The following is a 17,224-nucleotide window of genomic DNA, read 5'->3' as shown; positions in this document are numbered from 1 at the left end:
TTATTGCAATAAATTAGTATTTTTTAATTATTTTATAAATATATGCTTTGACTACATATACATACAGAGAACGCCATGAATTAAAAAATCGCAGTAGAATTATTATACTCAAATATTTATTTGATTCTTTCATAAGCCACGAAATGTATTCGCTGGCCTAGCCTAGAAAACTCGTGCTAAAAATTTCATTGTTTGATAAATGCAGATTAAGTGGTTGGGGTCTAAAGGTAGATCTCATGGAAATATGGTAATTATGTGATTAAAAAGGAAGTGTTTCCAGTTTGTGCGTAGGATTTTAGGATGGCCACTCTGTTAATCATTATGACCCTCAACGAGGTTAATTAGGTTTCTGTTTGTCCCTGTCTTTCTGCTACTTCCTATAGCTATCAGCACTGCGATATCTCAAGCGAGAGACTCTCAAGAGTCAGCAGCGAGTACTTGGCTGCAATTCGAGCCTTCGAGCTGTTTTTATACGCCAAGTGCTTTGAAAATCTAACCGTAAATCCGTCCCCACATTTCCAGTAAAACATATTAACAAACACAGTCTAAAAGCATATAACCATTCATTTGTGATGCTTTATAACAAGAATGCTCAGAACGGTGTCTGCCACAAAAAATGTGGAATTACTTTATCAAGTCTTCTAAACAAATTCATTTGGCTTTTGGGTAAAACTTTCATTTGGATTATGTACGTAAGGTGCTGTAAGAAACCCAAAAATAGTGAGTCTAAGCTTTTATGTCATCATTTCAAATTTTTCGAATATAGATATTGGGTAGTCGAAAAAGTCGTTGTGTATTTCCAATCAAACTTCAACTTATATTTTTTATATTTATAATACACGTTAATGAACCAAATATGTACCATTTTGGTTGACCAGTTTTTGCCATTTTTCCGTCACAGACATTATTCCATCAGTGTACCAATTTTCTGCGAAAAACTGCGGCAAGTAATTCTCACAGGTTTCTCTTGAAGCCAACTTTACTCCATTATGGGAGTTCTACATTGACCGAAACAAATGGTTGTCCGATAGTGCAAGGTCAGGGCTTAATGGCGGACGGATCAAAACTTGTCCGCAACGCTCTCTTTGATTTTGTAGAGTCATCAAAGATGTGTGTGGTCTAGCGTTGTCCTGATGGAAAACGAAGCCATTTCTGTTGATCTGTTCTGGCCGTTTTTTTCGATTGCTTGCTTCAATCTCATCAGTTGTTGATAGTAAAATTTAGAATCAATCACTCGATCAGGCAGGAGCAGCTCATAGTGGATGACCCCTTGCAATCCCACCAAACACTCGCACTCGCTTCAGAAATGGTTCGATTTCATTTCGTTTCAGCAAAGAATCGCAGATGTTAATTCGGTCCATTAAGTTTTCCTCAGACAATTTCTCAGCCTTCTTAAAATGGTTCAAAAACATTTGATAATTAATGTTAACTTCCTTGGCGATGTCATGACTGCTTATATGACGGTCCTGTCCAATCTTGCCCATAATTTCATCGACTTTTTCAACGATAGGTCTTTCACATCGAAATATCCGGAATGGCAGCGAGCGAACCATTCTTGTGCTGCATGAATTACTACGCATATGGTATGACACAATGTGATTGGTAGCATTGGATATATACATAGAACTGCAAAGGCATTTATTGACAAATTACGAAAAGACTTTTTGACTACCCAATATTCTTCATTTATCAGAATTTCAAAGCATTATAATTCTCATTATCTGCTTTAGTTAGACTTCACGCACTGTCTGTTTCATCACACCATTTTTCCCCCGCAAGAACCTTCAAAAAACTTGGATAATCTGCTACTTGTAGAGACTAATAAATGTAAAAAAGGAAAACATGGAGTTGAATTGATTCTTTTATATCTAAGTTCCATTACACTGCATAAAAATTTCATAAAATTTAATAGCTTACAACTAAATTTATTTAATACATTTATTCGCTTAAAAAGATACTCCCAATGAGCGAAACCAATCACAAATTCTCTTCGTTCCAAAGAGAGCTAAACGCAAAACAAATACTCAAATGCGAGTACACATGTATGTGAGTGTTGCCACGTGATAAATCACTTAATCCCGGCGTAATATCTTCATGCCAAATTTTGCAATTTCCATTTCACAATTAATTTTAATTAATTCTTTTATATTGTTTTAATAAACAAGTGCATACAAATACAAGTAAATTCAATATGTTTCTACTAAGTCTAACATACTTTATAATTCATTTGTGTATATGTAGGTATGTACTGTTTAATTTTTGGTCTTGTTGTTGCTCTAAACGTGTAATTTTGTGTGAGTGTTGGTAATTTTCTCATAAATCGGGCTTCCTGTGCCCTAAATTCTAATTTTAACTATAATTTCTAGTTCCGCACATTCTCGCCTCTTCTACTCTTCACGCACCCTTCCGACACTCCATTAGCACTCTACTAACTGTATATGCTGTTTCGAACATAGCTATAATATTTATATATATCCATTTCATTAATCCCATTTAAATTTAAAGATGTGTGTGTGTTTCTTCTTGTTCTTCTTGATACATTGCAACGTCTTCTTTTTGTTTTTGCATTTTAACTTAAATTATACAGCTACATGCCGTAATCTCTTAATTAATTTTTTATTTTTTATAACTGTATAAGTCCGTTTCCTAAAAAATGAAGAAAATTCGTTGCTCTCCAACAATCAAGAGATTATAAGTAATATCTTAGGAAAAATCAAAGCAGCAAAGTATTTCTTGTAAGTTTACGTTGCCACACTTTTCATCTATCTAATACTCATGTGTTCACCGAATGCCGCAACGACAGCTGAAATGATAAGCACGAGCGCTCGTCCGAGATGCGATTGATGTCGGGCCACAGCGTCATCGCTGAGTCCATCATGGCACATTTCCGGATGTCGCGTGAAGTCCTCACAATAGATCTGAAATATTAAAAGTTGAACTTTTAAAGATTGCTCCAATCGCAATTTGGGAAAGAGCTTCATAGATGATACTCGGATTCTTCTGGACTGTAGATATGCTAAAATAATAAATACTGCTGCAAATGTACCAACCTAAATCCAAAGTGAGTGGTTTGAAACGCCTATAGCCATTGCATGAGACGCAATGACTCTTTATGAATGAAATATCTATTGGCATCTGAGATTTTTGCTTAAAAAATCAAAGTTTTGCGAGAGCGCAGCACGTACCCGACGGAATACCAACGATAAATTCATTTTGAAGCGATTAATCGTTTTTTGTCTTTAATTTACCCTCCTCCCCTTATAACATACATACAAAGTATATGTTTCTTAATTTGGTCTCACCTTCGTTAGGCTGTGCGCATATTTGTCAACCAGTTCACGTGTGAATTTCGCCGCGTCGTGGCCGCATATCTTGCGTGCGGCATCTTCAGAGCAATCCACCAACTCATTTATGGAACTGCAATTGAACAACGAAAAGTTTTAGTTAGTGAAAAGTAATTACTCACAAATTTTCACAACAACGCACCAACAAATTGTTTTTATATTTTCATTCAAAGTGATGTTCTCGTGGTTCTCCTGATTCTTGTTGGGCTTCAGAAACACCATTGTTTCCTTATAGCGATTGGCGCAACCCTCAAATTCCTTTTTGGCTATCTCCGAACAATGGGCGTGCTTTAAGTATTCTAGAAATATTTACAACAAATAAAAGTAGCGTGGTCTCAGATATTTTAATTATCTTTCAATTTACCATCCTGAAACTCGCCTTCGTTACACAAGTCCCGAATGAACTGATTTGTGCCGTGGTACAATTTATTGAATTGGTTCCTTTGCTGCAGCGGCATGCAGCGTCGCGTGTAACTCTGGATGCAACGAACGCCCTTTTTCAGTTCACTAAAATATAAAGAGGGGAATTGGGAATTTAAAATTAATAACACTACAATAGATAATCAAACTTCAACTTATTTTTTATCATCTGGCTACCCTTTCATATAGTAATAGAAGAAAGTGAAAAGGCAAACGAGCTGGCTCGCCGGTGTGCAACTAGTGACAAAATTCCGTGTTCTTCCCCATGGCATTCTGTCTCCTCAAGGGTTGTTTAAAGCAATCGACCCTAGGCGAACACCTCAAGTCTTGGAACACAAGCAACACAGGGTGTAGCAAAAAGCTGTAGTGTCCGTGAGGACATCTGTCCTTAAGATTCCAGTTTCAGAAAATAGGAAATGTAGATTATACTGAATTCAGAGCCTGCTCGGACATATTACACTGCTTCCAATACACTAACTTAAGAGAGATGGAAAAGAATCAGGTTTTTTACCAAATCCAATGAGTTGCTGGATAACTCTTACTTCGATTACCACCCGGGGCCTAAGTGCAGCCACCTACGTTCCGGCGCTAATGTCAGTTAATTTTTGTTAGAGAAATTTTTTGGGCATAATAATTCTCTTACAACCACAATGTACAGAGAAATTTTGCATTATTCAATAGAGCGATCTCACCGTGGAAACTGAAAATATTAAAAAATAGGAAAACTTCGGTGTGTGCGAAATTTCAGATCAATATCTAAGAGTCTGATTACTAGTTAGGGCGTATAAAGACAAACAGACTGAATTGTCCAAATCGACTCAGCTCGACGCGCTGATCATTTGTATATACTATATATACAGGGCCCCCATGTTTCCTTATAGGTATTACAAATATCTTGGCAAACTAAATATACCCTATTCATGGTATAAAAATATTTTCATCATAATTTTGATAAAAATTGTCACGGTTTTCACATTTTCATCACAATTAAAAGCTCATTTCTAAAGTACGGTGACTTTAGTAGTATGTATTTAAAATTTTTAATATTAGTAGAGTGTAGAAGAAGTCTTCCTATAACTTCTTTAGTTAATAGCAATTCAGTTAGCAATAAAAGGTATTTGAAGACTCCGAGCTAGCGTGGCCAGCCACTTGAAGAGATCAAAAGCAGAGTTGAGTGCAATCCTCCTACATATGTCTTTTGGTATTCTTCACCAAACAGTTTTCCTGTTCTGAAGTAAGTAATTCTAGCGAGTGACCGCAACGAAGACACTTCAGACAATAATAGTGCGTTTTGTGTGCTCCATTCAAAAGAACACAGCAGACCACTATAAAATAAGCCTATTGTGTAATCATAAAGGAGAACTTCATCTTTCGACCTATTCTAATAACTTTAAGCCATGACGTGTTTAATGCAACGCAAAGTTCATTTGTAATTCATACGAATTCTTGATTTTTCCATAACCGCATTAACCTCCTTCCTCTCGTTGGGATGACAAAAAAATTTGTTTTGGAAATTCAATTTGGCACATGCTTTTACTTGCTTGTGTAACGAACCGAAAGTTTTTTCAGACTCATTTTACAAAACAGATGATCCGCTTGGAATTTTTAATGAACTCGATTTTTATCCGCTGAATGAAGGCGTACACGTGTGTGTATGTGTGTGTGTGCGAGTGTGAGTGTGCCTTTTTTGTTTTGCCGAAAGAGAGCAACCACTCGTAGCATTGGCTTAGTGGGAAGTGGACAAACGCATTAGGTGCTGCATACCAAGTGCCAAAGGTTGACCACTGAATGATAACGGTATTTACGAGCACAATGAAGAACGTATTGCTTCCGGCCATGGAGTGGTAGTTGCAATCAACACAAATTTTAGTGTAACTAAATAGGCACACGACAACTGTCGGAATAGTGGAGTCTCGTCTAAACGAAGAAAAACACCATGAGAATTGCCGTCCAAATTGTATCTTCCGAGCGAACGCAGAGAGCACGTAAGCGAACGCACGAATGAATTGGCAAGTGGACGAATGCATTGATAGATATCATAGATACATATGTAAACACCGTCCGAGAGGGGCAATAACATGAAGTTTAAAATCAAAACTTCCAGTTAACTTCTGTGCGCTTCGATATGTTGCGTTCTTCGTTGGCGTAAATAGCCGAACAATAGACCGCTACATACAGAAGCACACATTCGTAAATATGTAGAGTGAATACATACATATATTCGGTATAAGTGGCTATTTGCAAAACAACTAAATATTTCAGGTTTCTGCTTTGTAAATGTCCCGAAGGATTGTTAAAAAACGAAAATGTTTTGCCAACTTCATTAAAGTACACCCGCAATTTCATTCGAATCGCGGATGCAGGTCTCATATCCATGCAGATGAGAGTGGAAAATACATTGTACATTAAAAATTGGGAGTTGATCCAAAGCTCGTCTAAATGTTTAGTAATGGTACCAACACATTGTCATACAATTTTAGTTATGACTTAGGAAGTTTATATGTAGAGGGTTAATTTATATTCACAATTGTAGAAAACACCCCTTTACCGCTATGATCTGAGCACACAATCACTCACACCATCAAAATCGAGATTGATGTGCACACCAGGCGAGGTTTTAGACAAGGTGATTCCCTTTAGAGCGTCTTTATCAAAATAAGACTGGAAAACGTGAGAAGTGATGTAAATCTGAGGCGCAGTGGCACTGTCTACTCTAAAAAGTCTTATAGTACAATGCTGGTTTTGAACACAAATGATATTATCATCGGCCTTGAATAGCCTTAAAAGCCGTAAGGCATGCTGTTTGGATCCTCTCCGTCTTTTCAGGAAAGGAAACAAAAAAGTCCGGGGGGCCACATCTGGGTTGTATGGCAGCTGCGGAAGCGTTGGGATGCCGGTCTTGGTTAGGTAACTGTTCACAAGAAAGGTGGTGTGAGCCGGGGAAACTTGGCGTTGACGGTTTGTCCAAGAGGTACAAATTCATGATGGATGATTCCTTTAATGTTAAAAAAGACAATGAATGTCGTTTTTTCCGGTCTTCATCAGGTCGACCTCTTCCCGCCCCTTCAAAAAGGTCTGGTGACACCGAAACATACTACTTCTTGCGTAAGCAACATCTGGGTAAGCCTGCTTGATCATATCGAACACCTCTGTTGCAGAATTTCCGAATTTCACTTTAATCGCATACCTCTGCTCTAACGAAACCTGCATTTTTGGCTTGCACCACTCACAGAAACTCTTCAGATGCGCGGAGTTAGCTAGGAACGGCCTCTATCGAATCCAGTCTGTTCCTTATCCAACACGCACGCACGCTCCGAAGTACAGTCGCGGCGGAAGAAAATCAGTCCTATTACTTTCCGGACAAACCCTGTACTTTGGGATCAGGAAGCAATTAAGAATCGGATACCTCTCACGATGGACAAGAATCGCGCTCTACTATATAAGTCTCTCATTATTCCCGTCCTATTATATGGCGCAGAAAAATGGACGGTGGCCAATTTGATAAGAAAGCAGAGCATTCGAAAGTGTTGTTCTTCGCTAGTCTTTGGAGCCATAGGCTTGAACAATAGATGAAGATGGACTGACCAACAGTTGTAGTACCAAGGAAGAAGAAAAGGAAACCACGCAGAAATCCTTGGTGTTGATACGAAGACAAAAAATATCTCTAGCATAAATTCATAGTAACAACATTAAGAATCTGAGATAAGGTCTCCTATCCGAAACCATCAACAGAAAACGCCGCCTACTTTTCGATCTCAAGGTATTCATTGATCAACTAATCATATCTAAATTAAATGCTTTTGAGACTAAACTTGACTAATTGCCTAAATAGCATCCAAACGTTATAAGCTATATTAGAGAGATATGCCTGAATATTTAAGGATGTATTGACTGCTATTCGATTAACCTCGAAACACGACCACATAATTAATTTTCAGCAAAGGAAGAATTCTATAAAATTAATAATTCCGTTCCTTATCAAACACGCAAGCTAAGCAACTCCATTTATGACTTCAATAATTAAAATCTCGCACTGAGGCAGCGCCACATTTTATAATTGTGACACCTGATTGCGCCAGATTTAATGGACGATGGCCTGAGCTGATAGTGTTAAGGTTTGTAGCCAAAATGCGAGAATTCGCCCGTACATTTGCTGGAAATTAGAAGGTAATATTAATTTTGCTAGTAAAAACCACAAATTGCACAACGCAATTAATTCCTGCGCTGAATGAAGAAAAAGAGACCGAGAAACAGCCAAAAAAGAAAGTCGACTACACTTAGTAATTACTTGCACCCTGCCATTAGTGCTTTGCAGTGATGGGCCGCGCAACAAACTGCGCGCAGTTAGTTTGCTGGTGGCCACCAGGTAAAGCATGCAACAGCAGCGGTGCGCCAGGCAGAAGGGGTGGTGGGTAAGTGCGGAATTAAATAATTGAAAAAAGAAACTTTTTCTTTTCTCGTTGATAACGTTGACTTACTTGCAAAGTTTAAGCAGTTCGTCCTTCTTGGCAGCTCCGATGGATAATTCGGAGGTTAAATGTAGCATATCCAGAGGCTCAGCACATTTCGTAAACTCCTCTTGGCCGCACTCCTCACCACGAACACCAGCCACCAGGTCGCTGCCGAGGATTGCAACTGAAACGATACGAAAAGCGAAACAGTATAAACGAAAGTTACAGAAAATGTCGTCACATTAGAGATGACAATAATTGTAGCCACATGCCTGAGAGAGGGGAGAGGGCGCGATGGTGCGCCTAGCAAGAAACTTTGATACAAAATGAGAAACTTCGAGTTGCTGCAACTTGCAGTCGGTAGCTGCAATCAGTGATACCATCGACTCGTTCGGCCCACCGTCTATTGCGCCGATGTAGGTGTGTGTTTGAGTGTGCGATGTACTGTACTGCGCCCACCGTGCCACTGACTGTCTTGTACGTATGAAGAAGCGACTCATCACAGCACACTGGGCGACGGCGGCGGCAGTGGCGATGGCCACACTCAATGTGGCTGAACAACAAAGTTGAGAATGTGCATCGAGGGTAATAAAATCCTCTGTACGTTAAATTGCTAGCAAACGTAGTGTACGACAACAATAACACCAACAACAAAGTAGCACAGCTGCCGAGCAACAGCATGGCTTAGCGGGCGGAGTGACGGAGTGGCGGGGCAGCGTCGGTAAGCGCGGTGGCCGCACACCGCTGGGTGGGTTAAGGGACGGCCGTCGTTGGCGCTGGTGCTTTTGCTGGTGCTGGTGATATGCGGTGTTTTGGGTAAAAGGCCACCAAGCGGTTAAATTGAAATATTGCACTTTTTATTGCAGTTCCTTTGGTCAATAACGCTGATAAATGGAGCTTGGGTAGATTCCAAATCGTATTTATCGCACATGCTTGTTTGTTTGTGGTAGTGCTTAAGCGAGAGGATGGCACTGTGCGGCCTTTTATGCCTTGGCTGCCGTTCTCCCGACCTGCCGTCCTCCTTGCTGTGCATATCCGCAGCAAACATGTGTCCGCACGCACATATATTGTGTTGTGATCAGTTTGGACAAATGAGAGATGCGGCGTTTTGATAAAAGTTGGCCAAGACGTGCCAAAGTTAAGAATTCGTTGAAAGCAAAGACGTTCGAGTGACTCGCATAACTCTGAAGGTACAAGCAACAAATGCTTGCATATTACGCATTGCGTGTGCTTTCAAGCTTTCGTCCGAGCGTTGCTACCCTTGAAGGATATTCATCTTTGTAAATTCAGTCATTCAGATTTTGAAATTGCAGAATTGAAATTGCACTCGCTGGTCACTGGCGAGATTGTCAGACTTTCGAGCATATACTTTCCGTGAAACGAGAAAATACATCAGCCGTTTGGAAGCGTCCAAATATTTTAACCTGCTCCATTTGTGCAGCAACCGGAGCTCACTCAAGACTTGAAATTTTGCATATTGCAAATGCATATAGAAAACCACAGCCATTGGATTATAGGAATACTTATATAATGATGAAACAGTGTTGAAGAAGGTAAAAAAATGGAATAGAAGGTCCGAATGAGCATCGGCAAACGAATAAGTGCCCTTTGGAAAACAATTTGGAAGATCTCACGACTTCTCAAAAGACGCATCGCTATATTTCTGTATATGTAAATTGAGATTTTTGATGGACATTTTGAGTATGAAATGCGTTCTTGCTCGCCTCGTCGCGATAAGTCTGAATTGTTTTCAAAAAGGGTATCATAATAAGCTCTCTTTGAACTTGCTTGATCGAGCGAATTTCTATCCCACATTCATGGAGAGCATTATAACTGCCAATGAGACATAGGTTTATGGACTTGACATTTACACATGACAACAATCATTGGAATGGAACCCGCTTTTAGTCGAACGTAAGATAAAGCAAAATTCGCTGAAGCCTGAAGGCCAACCCAACAAGTGTTTATTAAAACTGTTGGAGGGTAAAGATCAACTTATTCCAATCGCGGCCATAAAAACTTAGTTGTCATATTATATACGGTTCTACATTGACAGTAACGGTGTCACCGGATTCATTTCGAAATTAGTGCGAACCGATGATTCCACCAGGCCCAAAAGCCACCCAAACTGTCAATTTTGGTGAATGTAATGGGTGTTCATGAATAATTTCTGCATTTTTTTCGTACCAGAAATCCCGATTTGTTCATTTTCTGCACCAGTCGGATGAAAGTCAGCATCGAAGATGATTTTCCTAAAACAATCATTATCGTTTTCAACTTGTTCTATTGCGATATCAGCTAGACATCACCGTAAATCCTATGGCTTCAATTCTTGAGTGAGTACAATACGGATTCAAGCCCAAATCCTTTCGCAAAATCCTACAGCTTGTGGTTTGAGATCGTCTCAATTCCTGAGATCGCCGTATAATCGACAAATTGCGGTCTTCAGCAACCCTTGCCTGAACGAGAGCAATATTTTCATTAGTTCCAGCAGTTCTTTTCCTTGACACTTGAACGTTATGCAAAGAAAATGGATGCTCGAAATTTTCTACAATTCGACGAATAGCGGTGGAAAAAAGTTGCAATTGGAAAACGATTTTTCGATATTAAAAAATACAATAAAACAATATGAACAATTTGTTAACACTGTTCTTGCGCATATCTTTTCATGATGAAGTTGTGAGCATTACTGAATAAAATTTAAATATATATAATACGAGTATATCACTCATTTGAATTGGATGCGTTATCGCTATTGCTAACCTAAATTCTAGTTATTAATTAATAAGGTTTTATATTAATTTCTGCTTAGCTTTTCTGCCACAACTTCACTCGTAACTTTTGTCTCTTCAATAGTGCCGACACTTAAATCAAACAAACCACGATCACACACGATGCAGGCCTTTGAAGTTTGTGTGAGTGCCTTCTAGCAAGATTGTACTGGATAATCTTTGAATTCTTTATCGGATGCCCTTAGAGCTATATACATACATATATGCAATGTACACGTTCTTGAAAAATAATAAGACACTCAGAAGTAACAAGCTTCCCCCTTGTGACACGCACACATACAGCTACACATGCGTGCAAAACTAAGCATATACTTATATTGTATAAGGCTAAGTACTCCGTTTTCTGTCCCATTTGATATTGTCACAATGAATATGCAAGATGTGCACATATGCACATAAGTATGTGTGGAAACACGCTTGATTGTGTGTGCTGCACATATCCTTAAGGCCAGACGGATTGACCATTCTGAGCCAATTTGATTTCACCATACACAAATATGCATTCAGCTGCGTGTGTGTGTGTGTGTGTATGTGTGTGTGATGTGTGCATGTGTTCATAGTCGTGAACCATACAATATTTTATTTGCTTAGCATTCGAGCCGCAGCTGCAATTCTTGTCATTGTCTTTCCCATTTAACTTTTACTCTTTTTTCCAATTTATTTTCTTTTGCTCCGTTTTCCCACTTTTATTTCTATTTTTGTTTTCATTTTCCATTTTCTCTATTATATTTCTTTTCTGCTTACAGCGTGCGCCGCACTGTTGCTGTTGTTGCTGTAGCATTTTAGTTTTTGCCAGTTTAAAAAGTTCGCCACTGCTGCAACAACAACAACAACAACAAGTACAGGGTCTCACTATAAATCAACAAATGTTGGCATTGCAATGCTAGAAAAAAGGGAAAAAGCGAAACAGTGAGCACACAAAAATTGAACAACTCTCACACACTCACACTCRCACTCACACGCCTGCGTACACAAACGGCATGGCATCCTTGGCAATTCTTCCCTTTGTATCCTGGCATGGATATCGTACGCTGCCGGCCAGTTTACAGAGCATGGAAAGCTCGATTGCGTCTTTCGGCGTACGGGCATACAGCACACACACAGACACACACACACACAAATAAGTTCTAACAAGCACACAGACACATGTGTGTTATTTGCTCGCGTCCAGCTTATTTATTTGCGTGTGGTATTTGTAAAGTATGTGCAGGATGTATAAATATGCGAATATTCGGAGCGGCCGGCATCGGTCATCGGTCGTTTGGTAGCTGCGTTACTGCGTTTCTGCGTTGCTGCATCGACAACAACAGTAACAGCGGAGCACCAAGGCAAACGAGCCGCGCCGCAATCCAGCGCCGTTCACCTGCCGCCGCTGCGTGCGCAGTGAATTGTTGTTGGCCGCGTGCTGCGGTTGCCAGCGTTTTTATAGACATTCGAACACATATTTGCTCAACTTGCCATTAATTCTTGAAATGCATCGAAAATTGAAAACAGCAGGAAAAGGCTGTAAAGCATTTCCGTGTATTCATACAGAACGAGTATAAACGCTGCGTTGCCTTGCGTTGCGTTGCCCGGCAATGAATTGCACGGATATAAGCCCCAGCAGGCTCTACGCGCCATTCATTCATTCCTTTCTTCATGATTTGTTCATATACTTTATTGATAATTCGCTCAGGCTTCCCTTTCTTGTTTTATTTACTTCTCTGAGTTGTTGTTCGTGTTTTTATTTTTTTTGGCTCGCATGCTGGTATGCCGACCAAGCACGAGTCTGGCATATGTATTTGAATTCGCATATGCAGTGATGCTGTTTTATTAACTCCCCGAATGAATGTGATATGCGTGCAGTTAGACATTAGGGGTGTATATTTTTTTACGTTCCGAGAAAACATAGCATGAAGTCCCAATTACACATGCACGAACTACATTGTGATGGCTTTTCACATTGCAGTTCTCTTCGCAATAGGAACGGCGCCATCTAGCGGCGCCAAGCAATCTGCACTATTCAAGTACTCGTAATAATATGATATAATTTGTCGTTCTTGTTCAGTTTCCGACTTCTAAATTCATTCAAACATTTTTAAGTTCGAGAAGCAGAGCGCATGATGCTTTTGTCATACATTCAATCAAAAAAATCAACCCTTGATTGTAAAACTTCCTTATCATATAATTTCTAAGAAAACCACGCACTACCCTAATATTTGAGCAGATGTTTATGTATGGAATTTTTTGATTTAAGTAGTTCTTTAGTGATTTTATTTATCAACGTAAACTGATAAATAAACAATAATGCCATTAAATACAATTTGTGTCAATGCACTTTCATGAATATTATATTAAACATCAACTGAGAAGCTGTGAAGGTGTTATTCCTCAATACTAACCACAAAAAATCCATGATCCAACTCGCACAATAATGGGAATATTTAAACATTGCGGTCGTTGTAGCCGACGTTGGCACAATAAGTCATAAAACGAAAAGTCTATCGGAGTGGTAAAAACTTGCAAGTTTTGTAAGATAACTTTCAAATGCTGTTCGATCTTTCTTCACATCACATAAGTGGAAACTCAAGACAAGTTCTCCGCTGAGCGTGAATAGATAATTGACAAATCCATTAAAAGGTTTGCCACTGGTTGTCAAAAAGAGAACTTTAATTGAACAACTTTCCTATGCTAAATTACTTTTATAGACTACAAGAAGCTTTTAGAGACCTGGAAATGTCTAGGAGGCTTTCAATTATAGCAGATGCAGACTTTGAAATTGTAGGATCAATCAACAAAAAACTTCAACTAATTTTTGTTTTTTTTATATTTATAATGAACTTTAATGAACCATTTTGGTCGACAACGTTTTGCCATTTTTCCGCTAGAGACATTATTCCATCAGTGTAAAAACTTTCTGGTTTATTGGCGAAAAACTGCGACAAGTAATTTTCACAGGCTTCTCTTGAAGCCTTTGGTACACTAAGGGAGTTATGCATTGACCGAAGCAAATTCTAGTCCGATGGTGCAAAGTAAGGGCTATGTGGTGAATGCATCAAAACTTCCCAGCCAAGCTCTCTCAGTTTTTGCGGAGTTCTGATGGGAGACGAAGCATTTCTGTTAATCTGTTCTGCCCGTTTTTTTTTCTCATTTCAATCTCATCAGTTCTCAGCATTATCTTTACAGACGTCAAACCTGGCTTTGAGACCATTTGTTGAGCTTCACCACGCTCGGCCCATGATCTTTTTCACACCTTATTGTCGTATTTGATCCACTTTACGTCTTATGGTTCGATATGATTTTGTGCAGATGTTAATTCGGCCCATAAAATTTTTCGCAGACAATTCATGTGGTACCCAAACATCGAGCTTCTTTTTGTAGCCAGTGTTTTTTAAAATGTTCTAAACCATTTGATGGTGAATGCTAAGTTGCTTAGCGATGTCGTAGCTGCTTATGTGATGGTCCTGCTCAATCTTTTTCATAACTTCATCGACATTTTCAACGAGAGGTCTACCAGAGCGAAATTTCATTCATTGGTGTCATTCTTCACCTTTTTATACCAAAATTTCAAATTGTAGCGAATGTTTTCATCCCCGAATTTAATTTTTTTTTTTTGGATTAAATGAAGGCTATAATCTCACCTTTCCAGCACCATATATTATGACACATTGTGAGTGGTAGCACTGGAGATATACGACTGCAACTATATCTATTGACAAAATACGAAACGACTTTTTGTGCCAAACAAAATATTTCCGTTTGCTGTTAAGAGAAGGGAGGACATACTCTTGGTTTCGTAAGTTGTCAAGATAGTTGTCTTTTAGAACAGTTATATGATTGCACGACGGTTTCAAACTTTTTTTTTTCAGAATTTTTCAGAAGTTGTTTTCCGGTGAAACCTCAAGCCGAGGAATGCCCATACCTCCGAGGACAATGCGCGGACAAGTAATTACAAGCACGTGTTAAATGAATTGTCACTTTGGCGCACTTTACAACATTTTAGATAATTACGAACGCAAATAAGTCGACAAATCAAATCAAGAGCCTCATTTGCTCACACCAATAAAGTGCTCGGACAGTTGTCAACGCCTGTCAGTCTCGGCATTCCGAAAGCTGTTTTCCCTCACCTGCGCCACACTCCACAAAACCGTAAGTCCGTGTGTGTGCGCCACGCCATGGCGGCGGCTGGAAAATTTCGCGATTGTTTGAAAGGACATTTCAACGCGTCACAAATAGAAAATGGGGAAGCGCGCCGCCATTATGGTTTATTTTGAGTGAATTTCTGACATTTCAAAGGATCCGCACAGCTGCTGGCCGTAGCAAACGCTGGGCGCGTCAGCGGGGCGAACTGATGGACGGACGGGTTTACTTATTTACCTTCCACAATCAAGTGAAATTGCATCCACACCCACACATTCGCAATCGCAGTCGCGCGCTGCCATCTATTTAGGTATGTTAATAGGAAATGAGCTGCACCAGTAAAATTGCAAATCAATTACGCTTTATTCCACAACATTGAGTTAAAATACCGACGCATCCTGCCAACACTTTTACATCCAAACACACACACGCATACGCACACCCATTCAATCAATATGTGCTAATGTATTTACGATTCACGTATGTGCATTTATACTTACGGGGAGCGACCTGTTTATGGTAACATAATTACGTTGAGGTCACGCATGATGGATACATTGCACACACCGGTGACCGCCAACGGAAATTATGCACAGCATTTCAGAAAGCGCGCATTTGGTGTATTTAACGGCTATGTCTGTGTATTTAAAGCTGATGTTTAAATACATATTGGCTTAAACATATGCGTGGGCTGGAAGCCCCGACACGACATTAGTGAGTATTTCGTGATCAGCCAGGTTTCTTGGTGGATTTGATTTCGACGAAATTGGAAGCGCTACCGATCCTTCGATTCAGAAACAGCCTTGAAGCTCTTTATTAAAGCGCTCCTAATATTTTTGAGTTGATTCTGGTGACGCATTGCATCTAGTAACGCAAGTCTTTTACCGTACTAGGGACTTATATTTCCGAGTTGATAATCCTTCCGGGTCCAATCCGATTACACAAACCCAACTGTCGTGTGAACAATCTATAGACTCGGCGGCTTGCTTTATTTCACATTTCAAATTGAACCAAAAGACAAGCGGTCCTTTTGAACGCACTAAATACAGAAATATTTCCGTAAGCGGGTTCAATCTTTAGCTCCGTTAACCAAAGGATGCAGTGCTGACCCGAACATTCGGTTAAAATGTAGCACGATTCCACCCACTCATATTTCGAATGCAAATGCCTACAAGCACGCCTGAATATTTGACGTGGCGTGTCGCCGTGTCGCGCTGACTGCTTGACTGTCTGTTTACCTACGCTTTTCATTACGAACATAAGCGGCATACGAATTAAATTGGGATTTTACGAGTTCCATATTTCGCTGCATTGCCATACGTTCGAGTTCCGATTGCACATGAGGCCTGGATGGACGAGGAGTGCACCTGCGTTCCGTTGGAGTATGAATAATGCATGTCATTCATTATAAAAATGCAGATGATTATGTGGAATGTGCGAAAAAGGCTGTTGAATACTTGCTGTTGTTGGTATTACAAACATATGTACATATGTTTTTGTATTTGCGATGCTCGGCCTTCACGCGATGCTATAATATTTATTTTTCAATTCGTGGCTGTGGTTTTCGGCAGAAAAGTTCCAATTTAATTTTAATAAATAACTACATTGCTCCTATGAACCTACATCCACAGTTATGTAACTGTACTATGTATGAATGTGTGACAAGAGTAGTTAATTGCGCTTAAAAGTTCAAATTATGAAGCATTGAAACACAGTCCAAATCAGATTTGGTTTAGGCCGGTGTATGTTCCGGCAGAAAGAAATCACTGCAAAGGTGATGTTGCGTTGATTTCCCGAATTATTTATTTTATTTTTTTTCATTTGAGTGGCAAGAGTAATCACTAATTTATTGGACAGGCGATAAGTATTTTCGCATTCTGTCAATATATGTCGTTGCAGTCGTATATCTCCAGTGCTGGAAATCTCGATATGAAAGATGCACCTCGCTCTGGCCAACCTATCGTTGAAAAAGTGGATGAAATGCGAAATTATGGAAGGCTGGCTACAAAAAGACGTTCGATGTTTGGTATCACATGAATTGTCTGTGAAAAATCTAATGGACCGAATTAACATCTGCGATTCTTTGCTGAAACGAAAT

General features: G+C 39.5%; 1 protein-coding gene across 4 annotated transcripts in view; it reads right to left on the bottom strand.

Moving 5' to 3' along the window:
- Positions 1–1,848: 1,848 nt before the first annotated feature.
- The window catches only part of LOC108968731, a 32,198-nt gene continuing 16,822 nt past the window's right edge, over positions 1,849–17,224 (bottom strand). For all 4 annotated transcript variants that reach the window (XM_018932933.1, XM_018932934.1, XM_018932932.1 and 1 more), the window contains exons 3-7: positions 8,243–8,399; positions 3,709–3,851; positions 3,487–3,643; positions 3,303–3,417; positions 1,849–2,918 (exon numbers count right to left, since the gene is read on the bottom strand). In XM_018932933.1, the coding sequence (XP_018788478.1) occupies positions 2,763–2,918; positions 3,303–3,417; positions 3,487–3,643; positions 3,709–3,851; positions 8,243–8,399 (728 nt within the window). In that variant the 3' untranslated portion in view covers positions 1,849–2,762. The remainder of the gene's footprint in view (positions 2,919–3,302; positions 3,418–3,486; positions 3,644–3,708; positions 3,852–8,242; positions 8,400–17,224) is intronic.

The sequence above is a fragment of the Bactrocera latifrons genome, unplaced genomic scaffold, assembly GCF_001853355.1.
Source record: "Bactrocera latifrons isolate USDA-ARS-PBARC rearing strain unplaced genomic scaffold, ASM185335v1 scaffold_227, whole genome shotgun sequence".
Lineage (NCBI taxonomy): Eukaryota > Metazoa > Arthropoda > Insecta > Diptera > Tephritidae > Bactrocera > Bactrocera latifrons.
This window is presented reverse-complemented; position numbering and strand designations above follow the sequence as displayed.